General features: G+C 38.0%; 2 protein-coding genes across 4 annotated transcripts in view; one reads left to right on the top strand and one right to left on the bottom strand.

The window, feature by feature from the left end:
* Positions 1-6,385, bottom strand: part of LOC135083363 (uncharacterized) — a 52,216-nt gene extending 45,831 nt beyond the window's left edge. The window contains exons 1-2 of one of the 2 annotated variants that reach the window (XM_063978102.1): positions 6,256-6,385; positions 5,615-5,846 (exon numbers count right to left, since the gene is read on the bottom strand). The gene's annotated coding sequence lies outside the window, so the exon portion shown is untranslated. Of the gene's footprint in view, positions 1-5,614; positions 5,907-6,255 lie in introns of those variants that run through there. The other variant, XM_063978101.1, reaches the window with a different exon arrangement.
* LOC135083356 (E3 ubiquitin-protein ligase MARCHF8-like) lies at positions 250-20,204 on the top strand. 2 transcript variants are annotated; one of them, XM_063978091.1, is made up of 5 exons: positions 250-1,047; positions 1,344-1,454; positions 12,428-12,515; positions 19,166-19,268; positions 19,775-20,204. In XM_063978091.1, the coding sequence occupies exons 1-5, from the start codon at positions 353-355 to the stop codon at positions 19,981-19,983; spliced, it is 1,206 nt and encodes a 401-aa protein (XP_063834161.1). In that variant the 5' UTR covers positions 250-352; the 3' UTR covers positions 19,984-20,204. The 2 variants fall into 2 exon arrangements, with proteins under 2 accessions (XP_063834161.1, XP_063834159.1); XM_063978089.1 differs by having other exon boundaries at positions 19,166-19,301.
* The last annotated feature ends 1,167 nt before the right edge of the window (positions 20,205-21,371 follow it).

Here is a 21,371-nt window from a genome sequence, read left to right as displayed (position 1 = left end):
GCTGGACAAAGGCACGGAAAGGCCTCCTCCAAGGTCTTCCACAATGTTCCACAGTAAGTTCCACAACAAGTTCATTCGCTCGTTCGACGAACAAACGAACGAACTTATTTTTACTACTGCTTGTTGAATGTTTCAAAAGGTTTCAAATAACTACATTCCTTGAAAATATTATTTTTATCAATTAAGATACTCAAAACTAAAACCTTTTTTTTTAATATTGCTTTTAAACATGTTAAATTAGCTGTCTTGTCAATAAAAACGTCAAATGCATTTGTCAAAAACTGCATCATTTACAGCAAGGTTTATTTGAAATATTTCACTAAACATACAAACAAATGGTACGCATCTTTTGATGGATGACAAAGATAAACCTGATACGAAAGATACAGAAGATCTGACGAATACAGTAAATGTTAACAAAGATGTGAAGCCAAATAACAATACCAACCAAAATGATGCAGGACCGTCATCCTTGCCTCTTCCAGGAGCTACAGAAAACATCAAAATCAATCTACAAATTACACCTGGACTATCTAAATCCGAACACAGTATATGCCACATTATCACTACCAAAGATGTAGCAAATGCTCTAAGATCTCTAAACATTAGTGCAAATCCTGTCCTTAAAACCAATATAAATGAGCTCAAAATCCCGATTTTCGACAAAGATGACAAAGAAGAAGCTGATCCTACGACGTTTGTTGATTTGAAGAAATTCATGGCGTCTTGTTTTAAAATTAATAAAGAAACTCATAGTGGCATTATTCTTGGTGACATACAAAATGTTGCAGCCCCTGTTATTACTGGTGAAGTGATACAAGAAGTTCCAAATACAAGTTGCAATACTGCTCCAATTAAACCAAATGAGGTTGTGGTAACATCTGGGGTAGAGCAAAAAGTGTCTAAAGTGGGTTCAGACAAGAAAAAGACTTCAGGGAATTTGTCAGAAAGATCTACAGAAAGGGAATTCCCGGTTGCGCAAAGGGACTCGCTTTCGAGTATCGGATCTAACGTTTGTAGAATCTGCATGACTAGAGGAAGGGAAAGGTCAGGTTTATATTGTACACCTTTTTGATTGGATTGAATCGGCATCATTTAGAGTATCTTTTAGGGGAGGGTTCATTTTGGGGGAAACATTCACGTTAGTACAACAATACTCAGTCCTATTTTGGAGTTTATGCTAAATTCTTCACAAGGTAGACAGACGACCTCATAAAGGTATCAAAGGAAGGCGCTGGATGCAGGCCGCTACCGGACAATCTTGAAATTATTGTTGGAGGCCTATGTTCAGCAGTGGATATCTTGTAGCTGAAATAATGATGATGATGATGGTATGATTGCAGATTGATATCGCCGTGTAACTGCAAGGGATCATTGGCGAATGTCCACCTGAGTTGCTTGGAGCGGTGGCTGAACCAAGTGGGCAGGAATCACTGTGAGCTGTGTGGATACAGGTATGTGGACTTCCATTCCAATAAGCTGATAATATTCTAGGTCAAATATGTTTAAAGAAACATGGCAAATTGCCTATTGCCTGTACGTTTCGTTTTCTATAAACGATAAAATCCAGGAGTCGATAAGTTTCTTATGCCCAAACAAGTATGTATGACGAGTTGATGATGATAATGATATTGAGATGAGTTTATTGTATGCTGTGGCCTCAGGACACATGAAAATAAAATGTTGAACTTCTTCATACAAATTGTAAAATGTTATTAATGTGGAGAAAAATTTTTCTTGATATGAGAATTGTTAGTCCCATTCCAAAAGTTGTACTTGAGCATCAAATCGAACGGGGTGCACAGCTAAACTGCCAATCAAGTTATCGACCATTGAATCGGCTGATTTGCAGGTACTTCATAGTATTCTAGTTTTATTCTAGTCTAGTCTAAAACTAGACCAAACTCCTTAATCGCGACAACATCGAGCGCTCGATTACTTCCACTCGATATCGCTCCAAAAAGCGTATTTAATCGATAGTCGAGCGGTGGCGATTGTTAAAACTTCACCGCTCGGGGCGACAGAGCCAGGTGGACGCGGCTTAGTTTGATGGAAGAGACATTGTGGAAGGATTTAAGGTAGCAATTGCTCTATATTTTGATACAAAATAGTACCATTACAACCGAATAAGATTCGTACGCCCATAAACGATGCTTGCTTAAGTGCAGCAGCAAATCGAACGCACAGCGTTGAATAGAGCTCTGATTGGTTCGTGTGTCACCCTATGCGTCCACGTGCACTGTGAGACCTCATAGTAATGTTTGTGAATACGGTCGTCAGTTTCTTGATTACATGACTACGCCACCGTGGTTGATCTCTCTCAGCATATAGGCTCTTAGTAGCACAAGCATATTATCCAACAGTGGACTAACGAATGCTGATATTCCATCATCATCATCATCAGGTCATTTGAAGAGCAAAACCCCCTTTAATTTACCAGAATTTTGGCAACACTCAGTCGCGGAGCTCAGAGCGGCGCGCGCACCGTTGGCCTCTTTTTGCTCGAGACACTGAACGTTACGTCGCTGAGTGTTGCCAACCAGAGACAAATGGAGAATTTGGCCTACACTCCCCACGCTAGCCAGACTAAAGAGGCCTGATGTTCATAAACCTGTCCGTTAATCGCCTTATATGACATCCACGGAAGAGTTGAGTGATCCTGTCTACTCTACCAAAACCATGTGGCCTAATAAGTGGCCTCCGCAGAATAACAGCGTCCTGTTCTGGGTCTACCTCAGAGCAGGACACAATGCTGAGCGGATGCCATTTTGGTCCACAAATGTGCAAGTATTGTAAACTGTATACTGTAATAATTTTATATGTTGGGCCAAATAAAATATTTTCTTTCTTTCTTTCTTTCTAATAATAAAGTGTCCTATTAAAAGTAATAATTGGATGTTCAATTAAACCGACATCTTCGTTCAGCTCAATGGTAACAACTAATTGCGGCCACTGAAGGACAGATCAGGCCTGGACGAGCAGTTCCTGAAACTTCGCGAGTGCCTCTTCGGTGTGCTATAAAATATTTTGGTATAGTCCGCACCGGTAGACAATAATAGATCGTTTCATCCACGAAGACGCGCCCCACCATTTTTCCACTAATATTTGAGTGTTATCGTTACACGCTAAATCATCCATGAGTGCACACGCACACTACAATAATGACGCTTGGATTGCTCGGATCACACTCGCTGCATCCCGTGCTGACCTCGACCAAAAATTAGTGGGGCGCGTCTTCATGGATGAAACGATCTTTGAAGCACATCGGACTTTGCATTTTTGTTTCCAATTCACACTTATTACAACTAGGTACTTAGGATTCTAAGTTTCATGTCCCGTAGTCTGTATCTTTCTTTCAAAATTAAACATCATCATCATTTCTGCCACAGGACGTCCACTGCTGAACATAGGCCTCCCTGAATGATTTCCATATTGATCGCTTGGTAGCGGCCTGCATCCAGCGCCTTCCTGCTACCTTTATTAGGTCGTCGGTCCACCTTGTCCACGCCTAAAGTTTGTGCACCTACTATACTGCTGGCATTTTATCTTAGACTTAAATTATGTTTTTTAAGCATCAAATCAATATTTTCCCATCATAATTAAAACTAAGTAACCTACTCATGCATAAAATTCAAAATCCTCTGATACAACCATAATGATTTTACTCCGCCCTCGCAAATTAAGTTAAAAAGTATTCATTATTCAGTCAACATTTTCTTATATTTCCAAAAGAACCGTACATTTTTAGGGTTCCGTACCCAACGGGTAAAAACGGGACCCTTTACTAAGACTCTACTGTCTGTCTGTCACCAGGCTGTATCTTATGAACCGTGATAGCTAGAAGGTTGAAATTTTCACAGATGATGTATTTCTGTTACCGTTATAACAACAAATACTGAAAACAGATTGAAATAAATATTTAATTGGGTCTCCCAGTGGGAATAAAACAAACTTGATTTTTTTGCCGTTTTGCTTGAAAACCTTAATTTCAGAAGCAAAAAACATAACCCTCCTAATGGCGCATTCGGGTAACTATTTACATACTGAGCATATTATACTCGTGCTGATGATGTGGAAATCCTTGGGGAGGGCTTCGTCCAGCAGGGGACGTCATTAGGCTGAAACAAACAAACGAATGAACTTTACACGGAATTCTCAGTGCGCGAGTCCGACTCGCACTTGCCCGGTTTCTCTAAAACATTTTCTTGGCGGACCCTCGCCGAACTAAAATGATGCCAATCATCATTAAACGTTCTGTCGATTTTTTGCGCGAACCCTTTCATAATTACGATTTTGTACTTAGCTTTTATCTTTTCGGGAATAGAAGAAGTTTGAAGTGTTTATTTTTTACATAATTTTTAAGAAAATTGTGAGGTCTATTGTCCAGTGGGAAATAATCTATGGGAAAATAGCGTTTGATAACTATAAAAAATAAATCAATTATGGTAAAAACCAACCAACAGTTGCTGTGAACTGAATTAGCTTACATTTTTTTATTTCATACATATTAAACTTGAGTAGGTAAGCATTTTACATATTTGTGCCTAGGAATTACTAAAAATGCTTACAAAAATAGATGTTTTCATTGCCCTTGTCTCGTTAAAGCGTGTAACATATTAAAACCAACAGTGTTACTTAGAAATAAACCATGAAAACTGGTATAAATCCACAAAATTAAACGAATTAATCAACGAAATATGCACTAAGGAATAGCCGGTTTAATCTACGACGGCCGGATTCCTACACTCGTAATTTAAGCGAGTCTATCCACTAGTTGTGGCACACGGTTTTGTCTGCATAGTTGCTATTCTTAATTTGCTAGGGTCGACTTGTCACAAGGACAAGCTTGTGTAAATTCGTCACACTTCATGTCATTCTGTCTCGTGACAGACCGTACTTATTAACTTTATGACAAACTAGCTTTTGCCCGCGACTTCAATTTTTATCGCGGCATTTATAATATTACTAGCTGACCCGGCGAACTTTGTTCCGCCTTAATGGCAATAAATAAGCAGACTTTTTTTTTATTTCAAACGGGATAAAAAGTATCCTATGTCCTTCTCCTGGCTCTAAACTACCTCCCTGACAATTTTCAGCTAAATCGGTTCAGCCGTTCTTGAGTTATAAGTGGAGTATCTAACACGACTTTCTTTTATATACAGGGTGTTGATTTCAATACTCGCCATATTTATTTAGGTGATATATTATGACTTACATAAACGCATTATCCACCAAAAAAAAAATTACAAACGAAAGTGGAATTTTTAGCGAATATTTTCCGTGCAACATCAACTGTACTATGGCTCGCAATAATGCAATACGTTTACATTGTGGCACCCATCGAACTACGCGGATCGCTCGCTTATCATGTTGGATAGTCTACTGAAGGAAGCCACGTAAAGTAGGTAGTGTAAATAGGTATTTTTCTTTGACTAACTAAAGTTAAAGTTCGTTTTAAATTAGTTTGCTGTTTCCTATTTGTGTGTGAGTGTATTGGAGCGCTTTCCGCCACTACCTACCGCGACGGCGGGAGTATTTTCTACACAAAATTACCAGATTATTCACTTCCTACATTAAAAAGGAATCTCCTTTAAGTTTAGAGCTAGGTACTTACCGATGCGACTTCAGATGCGTTTCCACGTGCCTTCCCGTAACAGTAAACCATGTTTACGTATCTAATCACGAGCACTGTACGTATGGTTAGGCATATTCCTAACACTCACTCACTATTACCACACTCACTATCACACGTTCACACACTAACTACTCAAAACCGCACGAGAAAACAATCAAAAATCGCAAATCACATTCGATGACCGAAGATCTTTGTTAACTAAAGATCCGTCCTATCATAATTAATGCTCTTATAGCAAGCTTCCAAAATACTCAAATGCAAATGATTTGTAGTAGCTATTAAAACGATAAGAATATCAATACATTTTGATAGTTATTTCGTGTAAGTAAGTAATGAAATTAAGTTCATTTAAAATAATCACGAACATGATGATGAATTATTTTATGTAAGTTATGAAGAATGGAAGTTTAACCTGAAACTAACTAACAGCCTAACAGTCGTTCAGGGAATTTAAATTAAACGCCGATAGAAATTAAATTACGTTATTATTTTAAATCAAATTTTTACAGAGATAGATCACGGTAGTAAGAAGTTTATGTACTAGAAAACATTTATCAAGCAGAGAGGAAGAGAAAAGTTGAAGTTACAAGGCAAGAAATAAAGAAATAGCGATTGAGTACTAGGAATTCTAAATACGAGCTAGATTTCGCGGAGCGTGCGCGCAGCCTCTCGACGTGGAAAGCAAAATCGGACTGATGAATGGAGAAAATCGATGATCCACGATTGAGCGCCGATGGACGCCCGAAACACGAAGATGAGCGAGCGAAGTATGTATTGCAGTGGTTCCCAAACTTATTTAGTCTACTGCCCACTTTGAGAATAAATTATTTTTTAGCGTCCCCCATTTTTGTAGTCAAGAATCGAGTCAGTCGATGTCTAAGAGTCATCCTCGTAGATGACGCCTCCCAAGCCTCTACACAACGTCCTGATTTTTTTTCTGGGTCTCTTACCGCCCCCACTGCAGCGCCCACAAGGGGGCGTTATCGCCCACTTTGGGAAAGACTGATGTATTGATCATCAGTCAGTGCACATTAGTGCTAGCCCGATGTCCGTGGGCGGTATTAGTATTTAAATGAAAGAAGTGCTAAAAGATAGAAATTTTGTTTAGATACTGAAATCAATCGAGTTTAAAAACAAAATCTTGTCTTATCTCCTATCGAAAGTGAAGGAACAAGAGTTTGCCAGTGTGTTATTTCTAGGTGTTCAGTTTGCGGTATTAAGTAAGTTAAGTTTTATTTTAATAATTACTATCGTAAAGACGTAAAAGTTATTAAGGTAGAGAGCTAGAGATGTAAGGAATAACGAACCTGTATGAAAGAGCATTATTGTCATCTGTTTACAGTACTTTTGAATGATAAGTAGTTACAAGCTTGTCACACACATAAAAGCATGGTTTAATTTAAAAAAAAATAATGTAGGTTCTGTAAAAAAAATTATTTTGCGGAAGGAAGCAAATTCGTGTAAAAGGTTTTTTATTAATTAAAGAGTACTTAATTAATTAGTTTTTAGAACAAAAAATAAACTCGTAACGTGATAAGGTGTAAGTAACTAATTTAGTCATTACATTTTTAGGGTAGATTTGGATTAAGCTCAGTCCAGTAATCGTCTTTACTCACAGCTGATTGTGGCTGATAGTTGACTGACTCATGGGCGAGCGCGGGTAGTGGGGCGCGGGACGGGGGGCGCAGCGCTTGCCCGGGTCACCGGGTGAGCGCCGCGCGCCGTTTTCGTTGGGGGACTATTCTGCACTGTAGTGGTCGATTATGGAAATCGTAGATATTTAAAAAATAATTTAAAAAAATTTTGAAGTCAGTTTTTTTGCTGATTCGTGATCAGAATAAGCTACTTAATCAACTCCCTAAATATGGCGGGTATTGAAATCAACACCCTGTATATAGATAGTAGAATTTTCCTTTCATCCCCTGTTTTACCTCCGTAGGATTTTTGCGACAAAATACATATAGCAATGTAGTATCTTCTCAAAGTTTCAATTTTGTAGATACCAAAAGTACCTAAAAATCAAAGAATGTAGCAAACAGTCAGAGTGACTTAGTTTCGTGCTATTATTAATTAATAGGGTACCTACAGATTTATTTCAATGCCCCTAGCAATAATCTAAACCCCGAATTCAGTCATTTAATTATTACGATTCAATTATTTCAAAGCTGTTAATAGGTTTACTAGACCATTGATAAATATGAAAATTAAATACAAACATAGGTATATTCTGCTAAATGTAGCTTTAAATAAACTGCCTGTTGATTTTCAAATAAAAGTTAGCTTGTCTGTGGACTGTACTTATTTAGTACTTATTAGCATTTAGATCTAAAAATCTGTTTGCAATATGAGAATAATGATACACAAATGAGAGGCTGAAATGGTTTTACGCTGTGGTTTTTCGTACTTATCTAAAGTTTTATAAATACTTAACATAAACATATAAAAAAAAACTAGCTAAAAGTATGCTAACTTTTATGGCTTATAGCCAGTTTTTTTAATCTTCAGATAGTAATAGAATAAGTTTGATGTCTTTTGTACAGAAAATATGTCTTTAAGACTTTTTATCTCCAAGGAAAACTTTTCTGGCGAAAAATCGGCCCTAGTAATCTTATTTTACAAAAATCCAGACTAAAAGTGCCTCCAACGTACGTTTATTGAAACGATTTTATTGCCTTTTTATTAGTTTTAGTTTTATGTTTGAAAATTCTAAGAACCAACTTCCAAAACTGTTTTCATAACCTTTTTTCCCAGTTAAACAACTATATTCACAAAGATTACTATGAGGTCTCACAGTTCGCGTGGACGCACAGGGTGATACAATCACAGAGCTCTATTCAATGCTGTGCGTTCGATTTACTGCTTCACTTAAGCAAGCATCGTTTGTGAATACGGGCGTAACTCTGCTCAAATCTTTATTTTATCCACACACAGACATTTTCATTTTGCGTTTAGTTTCTGCGATAATATCTCAAGAATGTGTGAATGCACAGATTACAAATAGCGTCTTGCAATCCTCCGGGAATTTGCAACGAACGCTCGTAGCGATTCGTAGCATGCTACGGGCTACGAGGAAATTGCTACAGCGCGGTGCACTGCTACAATGTTTTGGGTTCTTACATTTTAATTTTGAGGGTATTTTTCTTTTTATGTATGTTGAATGGTACGTTTAGCTAAATATTGCGGCATCTTATATGTTAAAACAAGTTACGTAAGCGTATCAATACACAAGTACATTCTACACGAGTATATTGAGATAATCTGATCAAGAGTTCAGTACTATTTTTTATTTTATTTGTAATCTTAGTTTTATTCCTACAAACATTACTAAGGAAGGGCACACTTTGTGCTCCATCATACTATTATCACCAGAGACATACAATAGGTAAGCAAAGAAGTAATTACCTCTGCAATTTAAATTCCAAGCGTTACGAGAATTTCGTAGCCTTTCGTAGCTACATGCTATGAAAATACTACGAAACTACAAAGTTTTTTGTTGATTGAGATTAGAGATGAAACGGATATCCGGTAACTATCCGGTAGGCCGGATATCCGGCCTAAATTTACTATCCGGCCGGATACCGGATAGTAACTCACTATCCGGCCGGATACCGGATATTAAAAAACTACGACAATTTTCTATTAATAAAATGAAATACATTAATCTTTGAGGTAAATATCAATAAAATGGCTTATAATAATGACGGTTTTTGTTTAAAGTCCAAAAAGTTACAAAAGCCATATTAAGGTCTTTCAAAAAACTAATTTCTCTTTCTGGGCTATTCACTCTAATGACGAATACATAAATAGTAAATATTTGTTAGTGTCGAAATATTGCCAAATAAAAAAGGCGATCTTTTTTTCACTGATGGTTTGATGACATGATGCATGCAGTTCAGCCAGATTACGCAACAAGTAAACTAATTTAATTTTCGCTATTCAATCACGCACGATAGCAACCGAAATCGCCCGTTGATCTGCCCCCTAGACAAGTGGCAAAATCTGACTTTCTATTCGGACGGATTCGATTTTCGAAAAGTGTGACTAGTCTAGTCTACTAATACCTCAGATCATAGAAAGAGAATAGATATGAAGTCGCGCGTAACTACAACGAGAACCAGTGTCCCCACATTTCCCCCACCACAGCTCCCACACACACATTCAACTGTGTAAAAACAAAGCGACTGAGAGTCTACGACAACATGTGCAACCGGCTTAAAAGTGCTGTGATTGGCCAGAAGGCGTGCCTTATGGCCAATCAATGGCCGCGTGACGTGACGCACACTTTGAAAAAAGCAATTAGAGAGAAGAAAGATAAAATGGAGTCGATAAGATATCGATACTTTAAATCCTGGGGGCAAGGCTCGAAATTGGTTTAAAAAATGCTTGTATGAAAACCTTTTTATTATTATACGTTTTGGAGCTCACGGGTCAAAAGTGGCCCGGTCCTTTATAAGGCTTGCGTGGGGATACAGATCCAACACGTAGAGGCCGTTTTAAGCGCAAAATAATCGACAAAAGTGAGAGTGGTGCACATGCTGGATCTAGTCTCTGACTATATCATGGGATGTAGCCAGAGACCATCCCCAGCCTGTGCACAGGAGCTATTGCAGTTATTGGAGAATGGACTAGGGTTATGGATGAAGGATGGATGGACTGGTTACTGGGCTATGGATGGAGACTACGGGTCACCTGCCTGGTTCATAGTCTCGGACTGAAAAAATGACAGGCGGTGACTAGCCAGCGACTAAATGGGCCCCCCCTGGCGTCATGGGTCGTATAGACCGGACTGAGGGGCAACATTGGCGTCTGCCGGCTCAGGGGTGTAGAGAGGTGTGCTGCGCTTTCTCCGAAGTTACTCGCGGCGTTATGCCCTTTAACACTTCCACCCCTGGAGCATATAGCTCTAGCGACTCCACTCTGGCCGGCCGGTTAAGGCAAGCCAGAGGTGAAAGTCCTGCAGACCCTCTCGGATTCCACTTCGGCAAGCCGAAGACGAGGGTCTTGACCGCCTCTCGGGAGCACTCGGATTAACAACTGGCCCCGTGGTGTCGCTACTCACCAACAGCTCGCCACAAAGCTGCCCTGCGGGGCTTATTATTACGTTATTATTATGTTCTTTAACGATTTTTGCATAAAGGAGTCAGTTCCATTTTGTATGGACGAAAAACTCAGAATCAATTATTGGGACTAAATGAAGTTACCTACCTTATATTAATTTACCCCAACCAAAGCTCAATGTCGTTATCGATGGAGTATAGAAGTTATAGACTGACAAAGTTTGTATGAAAAGTCGTGGGTTAAGTAGGTACTTGCGATTTTTACCAGTATTTACAATATTGGTAATATATTATTATTTACTTTAATAATAATAACAGGATCACTGTAATTATTATTAAGTACTATCGCGCATTAACTTTTTAATTATGGCGAAATTCGTACCGCCTATGTTTATCAAAAATAATGCCTATATTAGGCTTTCAACTAGCTCTTATAGTAATTACATAGTTGACAGTTACTAATCCCTTCTACTATTGTTATTGTTTTTGTAAAAACTTAAAAATCGCAAGCAACTCATGATTTTTTCATTCAAAATTAGAAAATAATAATTTACTTCTATTTATCGATAATAGGAAACCATATTAGAACACGAGCCCTGCACTATGTTACGACCGGCATATGCGGCCGTACTGTGTATTTTCACGCGTCAGTGGATATCGGAAGAAATAAAATACATTGCGCAGTAGTTACGCATGACATAAAGTGGTTGCTAACTAAATCGTCAATGTACAACGTGTTTGAATTTTTATCACCACTAATTTCGATATCGCAGTAAATGTCACGGCACTGAATTCGTTCGTAAAAATGTTTAGTTTTTTTTATTTATTAGCAAAATACCAATGGATTTGCAATACTTACATGTGATAAATGACTTCATTGTTCCTGTAGTTCTTCGTTTCACTTATGTTATTGCACGTTATGACGCATTATCCAACAATATCGGAGAACATTTCCTTAGTACGACTGAATCGCTGTACGATGTTGTTGTACACGCGCCACGCCCCCGTTTCACATCTATTCCCTTCTATGATCTGAGACTAATACCCACTGATCGCCTTCGAAGCACTTGTGCGGCGCTAAACTCGTCACGACATGCAACGAGACAATGGGCCAACTATCCGGCCGCCGGATATCCGGCTATCCGGCCTAGCAGCTGGCCGGATATCCGGTATCCGGTATCCGGCCAAACAACTATCCGTTTCATCTCTAATTGAGATACAGGAAAATTTAATGGTAATAAATGTTTATGAATTCTATAAAGGAATTTTGCACGAGCTTTGAAACTCCCAAATTCCGCTTATACTAAAACTAATATTAAACTTTAATAGCTAAAATGAGGGTATTAATAAGTACTAGGAAATGGTTAATAACAATTTCTCTGAAACCGTGATATAACCAAACTGGGAAATGATTTTAATATGCTACTCGAGTGTCACAATAGGGAATTGAATGGAGGACCTTTGGGTTGGGAATGGGAATATGATACTTAAACCATGGAAACACGGGAATGGAGTTTTCTTGGAATAAACGTGTTTTTACTCGCTTTCGTACGGTTCAAATTCCAAGATAATGGGGTAAAGGAATTTAAAATTATTTTACGTATTGTACTCTAGTTCAGTTAATCATGTACTTTTTTACATGTTTGATCGTCATGAAATCAGAACAGCTAAGTTTAAAGATTATAAAAAACACATTTAAAGAGAAAATTAAGGTTTTTGTATTGTTTTGTTCCAGCTACCCTGCCATAAGGACCCCTCGGTACACCGTCCTCCAAGCCCTGAGGCTCTGGTTTGGGAACCCTCGGAATAGGAGTCACTTACAGGTAAAACCTATTTAATCTATTTCTCCAAAATTACCTTTCTCTAACTAAACTCTAGCTAACTCTAGTTCTACTTAGTTAAGTTAGTTATGATTCATGTTAACATTAATTATACTTAAATAGATACCTACCGCCATAAAATTGTGAATTTCGTCAGGTTATGATCTGACGTAGTTAGATTACAATCTAACCTATACAATCTCACGCGTTATATTGTAAACTGACGAAGCTCACAATTTCACGTTGATATACCTATGTAAGACTACCGTACGTACCGGAAAACGCAGCGTGAGACGTCTACCAATAAGGTGGACCGACGACATCATAAAGGTAGCAGGAAGCACCAACCGTGCGATGTGGAAGTCATTGGGGGAGGCCTATGTTCAGCAGTGGACGTCCTATGGCTGAGATGATGATGATGAAGACTACATGCTCGATGATATATCTTTTTCATAAGCTTCAACGTTACTTTTAATAAAAATATTTAAAATCGTTACACATCGAATCCCTCTCATAGTTCGCAACCGTATATCTGCCGTGACGGGGGTCGCTATAAAGCAACTTTTACGACGCTAGTGGGCGTTTAAACGACTATGTATCGTCCAAAATGTACGCGAATTCGGCACGCAAGACGAATGTTCGGCTCGGTAAACTATTAGGTCAAGCGGTGAGTTTGTTCTTCTTTTAACCGAATAACTTAAAATTAGGACGAAAATATTTAAAAAATACTTAAATTTTTTTAGTGTAGAGAACTTTCATATTTGTAGTGGTTCATCATCGTCATCATTATTTCATCCACATGACGTCCACTGCTGAACATAGGCGTCCCGCAATGATTTCCACGTAAATAGTGCTTCTACTATCTACGAATATTAATCAGTCAGCTGTAGGCCTAGGATGCGCGCCGCGATAAGATTTTAAGCTATTTACAGAAATAAATGAGTTTTAATGAGTTTTTTTTAATAAGCGATTATCGCGGCGCGCATCCTAGGCCTGCTGAAAATCAGTTTCAAGACAAGCCCTGGCGGTCTTGATGTACGCTGAGCGGGTGCCTTTTTGTCAGAGGGGCACAAGCAGTTAATTGTCCACTTGTTTATTTCTATGTCTGGCATTCTATTCTTCTATTCTATTTATCACGCCATTTTATCGATTTTGCCCATACATTTGGACGTCGATAAGAGTAGGTATATCACGGCTCACATCTTAGAATGTCTGGTCATAGTAGGACTCCAATAGAGTAAATAAAAATAAATTCAGCATTCATTATAGCCAATAAAACTAAACTTATGTATTTAGTTTTTTTTTCTATTCAAAAAAACAACATCTTGAATTCTCAGTTGAAAAAAACCTAAATCATATCACAGCCTCGTTTATTTACATAGTGTACAAACAGAATTTAATTTACCGTCGCCTCATAAATCTTACGTAACAAACATCGTGAACTAACAAATCGCGAGCAAACCATAAAGGATTGGCACCGCTGCTCAAACTATTTGTCAACGCCCACTCTGACCGCGGCTGTCAGCGATCTAAAGGGGCGCGGGTACAATACTGCTAATCTTAACAAATAAGGCTGTGCTGCACCATCTTAGTTTAACTTTGACAAACGTCAAAAATCAGTCAAACTCCATACAAAAAACACCGGTTATCGTTATAGTTACGGTCTAAAGTAGGTGGTGCTACTCAGCCTAAGTGTTTAACATTGTTTTAAAGCCACATTTTTAATAATTAATTTGTGCAATAGTCCCGTTAGCCCCTCGTAGATACTTAGCTAAATATTCTTGTGTTACGGGTGTGGGCTTACCATAATAGTCCAGCGACGACGGGATTCGAATCCGCGTTCCTCGGATGTCGAGTCGGCCACGTTACTCACTCATATAATATGGATGTACCTGACCAAGCTTTATGAAACAAAAAGTACTGGAAAATCTAAGCATTTTAATTTATTTTACCTATATTAAAAATAAAAAGCTTGAACTAATTTAGTTTTTATTTCTAGCTAAAGGTACCTAAATATTGAAGATTTTGTAACCGACCCCTTTTCTTTGCGGTCCAATGTATTTAATTTAAAACACATACCTAACACAGGTGACTTCGTTCATATTGTTTCATCACGGACTACACATCATTTCCTACATTACATTTCAGAGATAATCGTAGCCTTGAAAATTGGATTTTGCATGTAAGATTATAACTTCACTAATTTTCGTATTAACAACGTTTAGAATTTAGCAGTACCTAGTCTTTAATAGACGAATCTACTCAACAACAACAACAGAAAATTATCAGAATTTTTCATCACAAACTTTGTTATGAACGTCACGCATCCAAGCCTCAAGACATCTTCCGAGTATCATTATTATTTATTCGACACGATTTCTCCGTATCTTCATTAATATTATACATTGGCTGTTCAAAAATTCTCCGCGTGTCATATTCCATAGCTTCTCAAACCATCCGTCACCCCCCACTATGACCGCACCCGTCCTCTTGACGTGACGCGGCGTGACAAGACGCCCTATATTGGATTCCTGCCCCTTGTCACTTCGTATAAGTGAACTAGCGTGTGCCGTTGACTTTAATTGACAAGTTTATGTTTGTTATGAAATAAGCTTGGGGTGTTTTGCTGGGAATATTGTGGGGGTAAAAAATGTTTGGATATTTTTTTGGGTGTATGAAAATAAGCGCTAGTCCTGAATACAAATGAATTATATGGCCATGAATTATATCGATCGTTTTAATGTAATAGTTTTCAAGTTATATCTATGTAAACTAAAGGTTTAAAGTCGGAATTATAATTAGATTCTACATTTGACATTAGCTACTGTCATTTTGTGAAATAATGATACCACATATAATAATGTAGTGATGTGTACACAAAAATCGATAAACAATCAGTGTGTGTGCCATCAGTGTGCCAATTAAAGGCTAAATTATTGATTCCTTCATGATCACATTTATTTATTTATTACACACACAATTATAAAAGAAAAGTCTCAGATCGTTAGTTAATCGTCAAAACTAAATTATCGGGCAGAAATATTTAATTTCCTGATATACTTAGTTTACGAGAGTAAAATTATAAACGAGAAGAATCGATCCGGAAATATTCCATTTCCATATCGAATAATTTCGCAACGTCACTATTTAGTAGATACTTGTCATAACGTTGCAACACTGAAATTGTCAAATGTGGAATCGAATTATAATTCCGAGTATAGTTAGCACTTAACTCGGGCGGTGCTTGAGGTATATGGAAGCGGCACGGGAGGGTGTTTTTGAGGCGTCAAACGTCAGTAACACTTCAAAATGTAATTCAGAGCCCCGATTACGGTAACTTTTAACGTTTCCAATCCAGACACGCTTCTCGATTCTGCGATACGATTGGTCGTTCAACAGCGTACGTCAGCTGTTTTGACCAATCGTATCGCAGAATCTTTGAAGCGCGTCTGGATTGTAAACGTTAAAAGTTACCGTCAGATTTGTATGCTCTGTTATGTCATAATAAATATTATGTCAGTCATTGTCACCCCTTCCGTGCCGCCATATCTCAGTCACTGACTTAGTAAATCGCTAGACTTTGCCATTGCCCCATGCTGACTTTGCACCAGTTAGGCAGGGTTGCACCATCTTACTTTAACTTTGACAAACGTCAAAAATCTGTCAAACTCCATACAAAAAACACCGGTTATCATTATAGTTACGATCATAGTTAGGTGGTGCAACTCAGCCTCAGTTTGTTAGTTTCATTTTTATTAAATGAACCTTAAAAAATTATCTATTCTATCCATTATTAACGGGGTACAGATTCTTCTGTACGATAACCTTTTTAAGTTGAACAAATTAAACAACATTTTTCGTGTTAAATTTTATTTACGCCACGGATATTCTCAGAAAGACGGTTTTTCCACAAATACAATTAACCCTGTGGCTTATTTTTGCATTTCCTTTTAAATTGTAACCTTCCTAGAATACTTATCCCAAGGAAATACAATCTCAAGGCGGAAGACTTTTAAATAATAATTAAGTGCAGATGGTTTTCCCAAAATTTTCCATTCCTTGAAATTGACAAAAAAAAGGATTGATCAATCTTTTTACTCATTTATCTCGCTAGATAGATAAAACTTTTATTTGCAACTAACTTTCCGCCCGCGGCTTCGCGCGCGTGGACTACATTATCTACTTATTTTACGGAACCCTATTTTTATCCAAAATAAAATTTAGCCTATGTTACACGTGGATAATGTAGCTTTCGAATGGTGAAAGAATTTTTAAAAACGGTCCAGTAGTTTTTGAGCCTATTCATTACAACCAAACAAAGTTTTCCTCTTTATAATATTATAAGTGTAGAAGTGTAGATAAGGTAGACGACACAAGAGAGTCTGCGAGTGAAGCGAGGAAGCACTACACCTTAGCTTCCTTAACTAATAAAGTAACTAGCGGCTGCCTGCGATAGTTCGTTCGACGTTCGTTTCAGCCAAACGACGTCCACTGCTGGACAAAGGCCTCCCCCAAGGATTTCCACAACAACCGGTCTTGCTCTGCCCGCATCCAGGTACTTCCCGCGACTTTCATCAGATCGTCGATCCACCTAATGGGAGGCCTGCCCACACTACGTCTTCCGGACAGTGGTCGCCACTCGAGTAATAATTTGTATTTACAAATTACTTCCAAATTCAAAAGTAAACATTACCAATGAGGGCTATCGTTTTAGCGCTCACCAGTTAGCGCCACTGTAGAGTAAGGTCCTGTCACTTGCTAGTAGCGAAGACAGTGGCGCCATTTTGTGAGCGCTAAAGTGGTAGGAGGACTATCGCATTTGCACTCATCAAGATGGCGCCACTGTAGAGTAAGGTCCTGTCAATCGCCAGGGGTGCCAAGTGTTAAGTATAAAAACGATAGCCCTCATTCTCTCGGTTCCTACCGTAATCGGTAAACTAATCGATTTCATAAATTAAATAACCTTTCTAAATCGATTCTAATCTCCGCACCGCGTATCAAAGCAAATACAAGGCCGATGCGTGAAACAGGTAGCTATAAGTAAAAACCGGCCAAGTGCGTGTCGGACTCACGCACAAAGGGTTCCGTACCATTGATTTATGAAATTAAAATTATTATTTTTTTAATTTAAGTTATTTTTATTAAAGATTACGCGGTAATAAGCGGTTTACGATTTACGAGGTATTAAAAAATCTACTTACTAGATCTCGTTCAAAACAATTTTCGTTGGTAGTTTTTATAGTATGTAGTTTTTATGTACATCATATGTTTTTTTTAGATTTTTCATTTTCTTATTTTAGAAGTTAGAGGGGGGGGGACCAACTTTTTTCCACTTTGGAAGCGTCTGTCACGCAAACTATTCGGTTTAGAAAAAAAGTATTTTAGAAACCTCGATATCATTTTTGAAGACCTATCCATAGATACCCCACACGTATGTGTTTGATGAAAAAAAAATTTTTGAGTTTCAGTTCTAAGTATGGGGAGCCCCCAATATTTATTATTATTTTTTTATTTTTGCATCAAAATCTTAATGCGGTTTACAGAATACATCTACCTACCAAGTTTCAACAGTATAGCTCTTATAGTTTCGGAAAAAAATGGCTGTGACAAACATGTACAATGGACGGACAGACAGACAGACATGACGAATCTATAAGGGTTCCGTTTTTTGCCATTTGGCTACGGAACCCTAAAAATCCACGATTCGAGCAAATCCTATCTAGATTTCAAACTCACGCCCGTTTATTCTCTTTGAAGTCCGAACTCGATTCTGTTTCGATTCCGATTTTGATTATTCAATGTATTCGACTGTCGAATTTCAGTCAATTTTGAAAATATATTTTACCTCTTTCGAATATAGTGAATGTGATCCATTTGGAAATCGATATTCTAACATCATGGTTACCTGAAATACGAGTAACCTATGTTGGGTTATCAAAAAACTAGAATTTTTATTAATATTTTCAATTTGTATGGACTCTAACGCCACTTACACGTCAATAATATTATTTTCCTTTTTTTTACTGCTGTAACCCGTTATACGGCAGTGGGAATATAGTTTCCATTATACTTTGAAGCTTATTAGCCTGTCTTAAGGCCCAAAAACAATGAAAAATTACCACATAAATAAATACTCTTCATGTTTGTCCCAGCTAGGTTTCGTAGTTACAAAAAATTTTCAAAGCTTATCTAAGAAAAATCATTTTTTTCACACCTGTATTTTTATTAATTTTAATTCTAATAGAGCTGAACTACGACTGAAATTGTCTAAGATCTGTAGGACAACTTTTTTCCTTATTTTCTACACAGCCCAAAACAACCTTCTGTCTAAGCGAAATTTACTTGTTCCTAACCAAGATTAAGTTCCTTGGTACTTTCTAGAAAGCTTCTTCTGCTTTTAAGATCAAAGTCTTCGAGTTTTAAAGTATCAAGACCTAACAAAATCCAACTTCAAAACATTTACAAGTGCATTAAGCCCCGAAACACTCCCATTTAACTTTTATACACCCCTGCATTGAGTTCAAAATGGTTTAGCACCACCAAAACTTACATGTACTGGCTGTAAAGCATCTTCCCGCGTTATTTTTTTCTCAAGTTTGCGAACAGATTTTTAACCGTATTGCAACAGTTGTAAAGTTGTTTTTTGTCCACAGTCTGACTGCCTAATATTCTGGCTACTATCCACCGTAACAGCTGGTCTGCTGGCGGTATGCATCGTTGGCACACAATACTTTGTTATCGAGGGCAATAAATTTGGTAAGCTCGATGCAAGTCTTAGAAAGGAGGAAGGTGTGTGGTATTTTTTTTCACGTTCTTTTTTTGAATTTTTATTAGATCGTTTTTTTTATTTTGCCGTCAGAAAAGGTTTAGTTTTAAAAAACAATCACTAATATTTTTAGTTTAAAAGAGGTTCTTAATGTTTTTTCATAGGTACTAAACTTTTCTTACGGCTTTACTTCTTTTATTTCTATGGTGGTTAAATTTGGTAAAGACTAAAGACACTATCAATCGATTGCTAAAATTAACAGTTCAAATCGTCAAGTAGTGCCCCTTAAATTTTGAATTATACCTAATAGCAAAGTTCACTGGTAGAGAACGGCTTATAGCACCAAGTTCGCATTATTTAGGCCATTTAATTTGCCATTAAAGATTGTATAAATAAATTAATAAAATCGATCAATAGTGTCTCCAACTCCTTTAAGTTAAATAAATAAATAATTTTAAAAAAATATGCTAAATTCTTCATCCCATCACTATTTCAGGCATATCCCACCGCATAACCGAAACAGCAATGGACTTCTTTATGGCAATAGTGTTGTGCGGGTACTCTGTCACGGTATACCTACTTTGGAAGGATCACTACGTCATGTGGAACAGGTGGCGACGAGCGAACGTCAATGTGAGACTGTTACTGTCACCTGATGCCAATCCTGTGCCATTCGTGCCCCGCCCGCGTTACAATATTGTGTGAAAATATCGAGTGATTTCAAAATTTCGCTGTGATTTCTAGAACGTGATATTTTTATGTCGTCGTTGTCTTATTAAAACGTTTTATTATTCATGTTAATTCATTGTTTCTTAAACTTCTGCTACTGTTTGTATGACTTAGGTAATAGTGGTTTATTTACCAATCAGGTGAGATTAAACTTGCATTGTTAATGTGTTTCATATTAATAAAATATTTACATAGCATTTGGTTTTTTATTGGATTCTACCCACTATAGTTTCTCTCTACCACCGATTTGGGACAAGATATCAGCTGATAATAAGAAGTAGCAGAAGAAAATTGGTGACAGGAAACTTTGACCCGTTCCAATCACTAAATGACGTCCAATGCTGGGCTTATCAAAGCCAAATTACAGCATGATCGATCAAGTGTCTTCATATTGATATTACTGCAATACAAAGTCTGATGCTATTCAAGTCCATTGTCCTCGAGCTTAGTTCTATGTCCTCGAGTTGCAACGGTAGAGCTTGATCAATGCACGTACCTACAGCTCTGAAGATAGAAGAAAATATTCTGTTTTCTAATACCCTCCTCTATCCTTCTTTTCAACAAATATAGTTTAAAGGTCTGTTGTACCAAATCTCACTTTGTTTGAACTGAAAAAAAAAACGATTTCTTACTCTTACATATCCCCAAAAACCGTTTTGCGCGCCAAACCCGCTCAGTATTCATCGATTCATGTTCGCACGCGTGTCCCCACTACCGGCTGCTGTAAACCGGTTAAACACCCGGATGCCCGGGTGTAGGCTGGCCCCGCGCCAGCCCCGGCGATCGCACATCATTCGACCCGGTAATGCAGAGATGGGGCACCAGTGGCACGCGTGCCAATGATGGCACGAAAATGCGTAGCCCAACTACGAAGGGGCAGATGAAGAATATGTGTCATTTAGCACCTCGGTGGTATAAGTACTAGAAGGGGGCAGATGAAACTAAATATAGAAAGAAAGAAAGAAGAAAGAAAAACATTTATTTGGTTCCAACTTAAAATATAACACACAGAATCAGATAACAAAAAACAGATACAAGTTAGAACCAAAACTGGCCACCGCTCAGCATGTGTCATGCTCTAGAGTGGTAAATAAAACCCAGAACACGACAAATATAGGTGCCAGCACTGCCAGCACTGCCAGCCAACCACCATCCCGGGCAAGCTTGAAAGGGGTAAATGGGAATAAAGGCAATTCCCTTCCTGGGCACGCAACCAATTGAAAAGTAACTATGAAATTAATAGTCTTTTTCGTTTCATGATGTCCACCGCTGGACAAAGGCCTTCCACAACGACCGATCTGACAGAGCCGAAAAAGGTAGTATGGGTAGGCTCCCTATTTGGTGGACCAATGATCTGGTGAAGG

Source organism: Ostrinia nubilalis, chromosome 23, assembly GCF_963855985.1.
Source record: "Ostrinia nubilalis chromosome 23, ilOstNubi1.1, whole genome shotgun sequence".
NCBI classification, from domain to species: Eukaryota; Metazoa; Arthropoda; class Insecta; order Lepidoptera; family Crambidae; genus Ostrinia; species Ostrinia nubilalis.
Note: the sequence above shows the minus strand (reverse complement) of the source record. Positions and strands in the feature narration are given on the sequence as shown.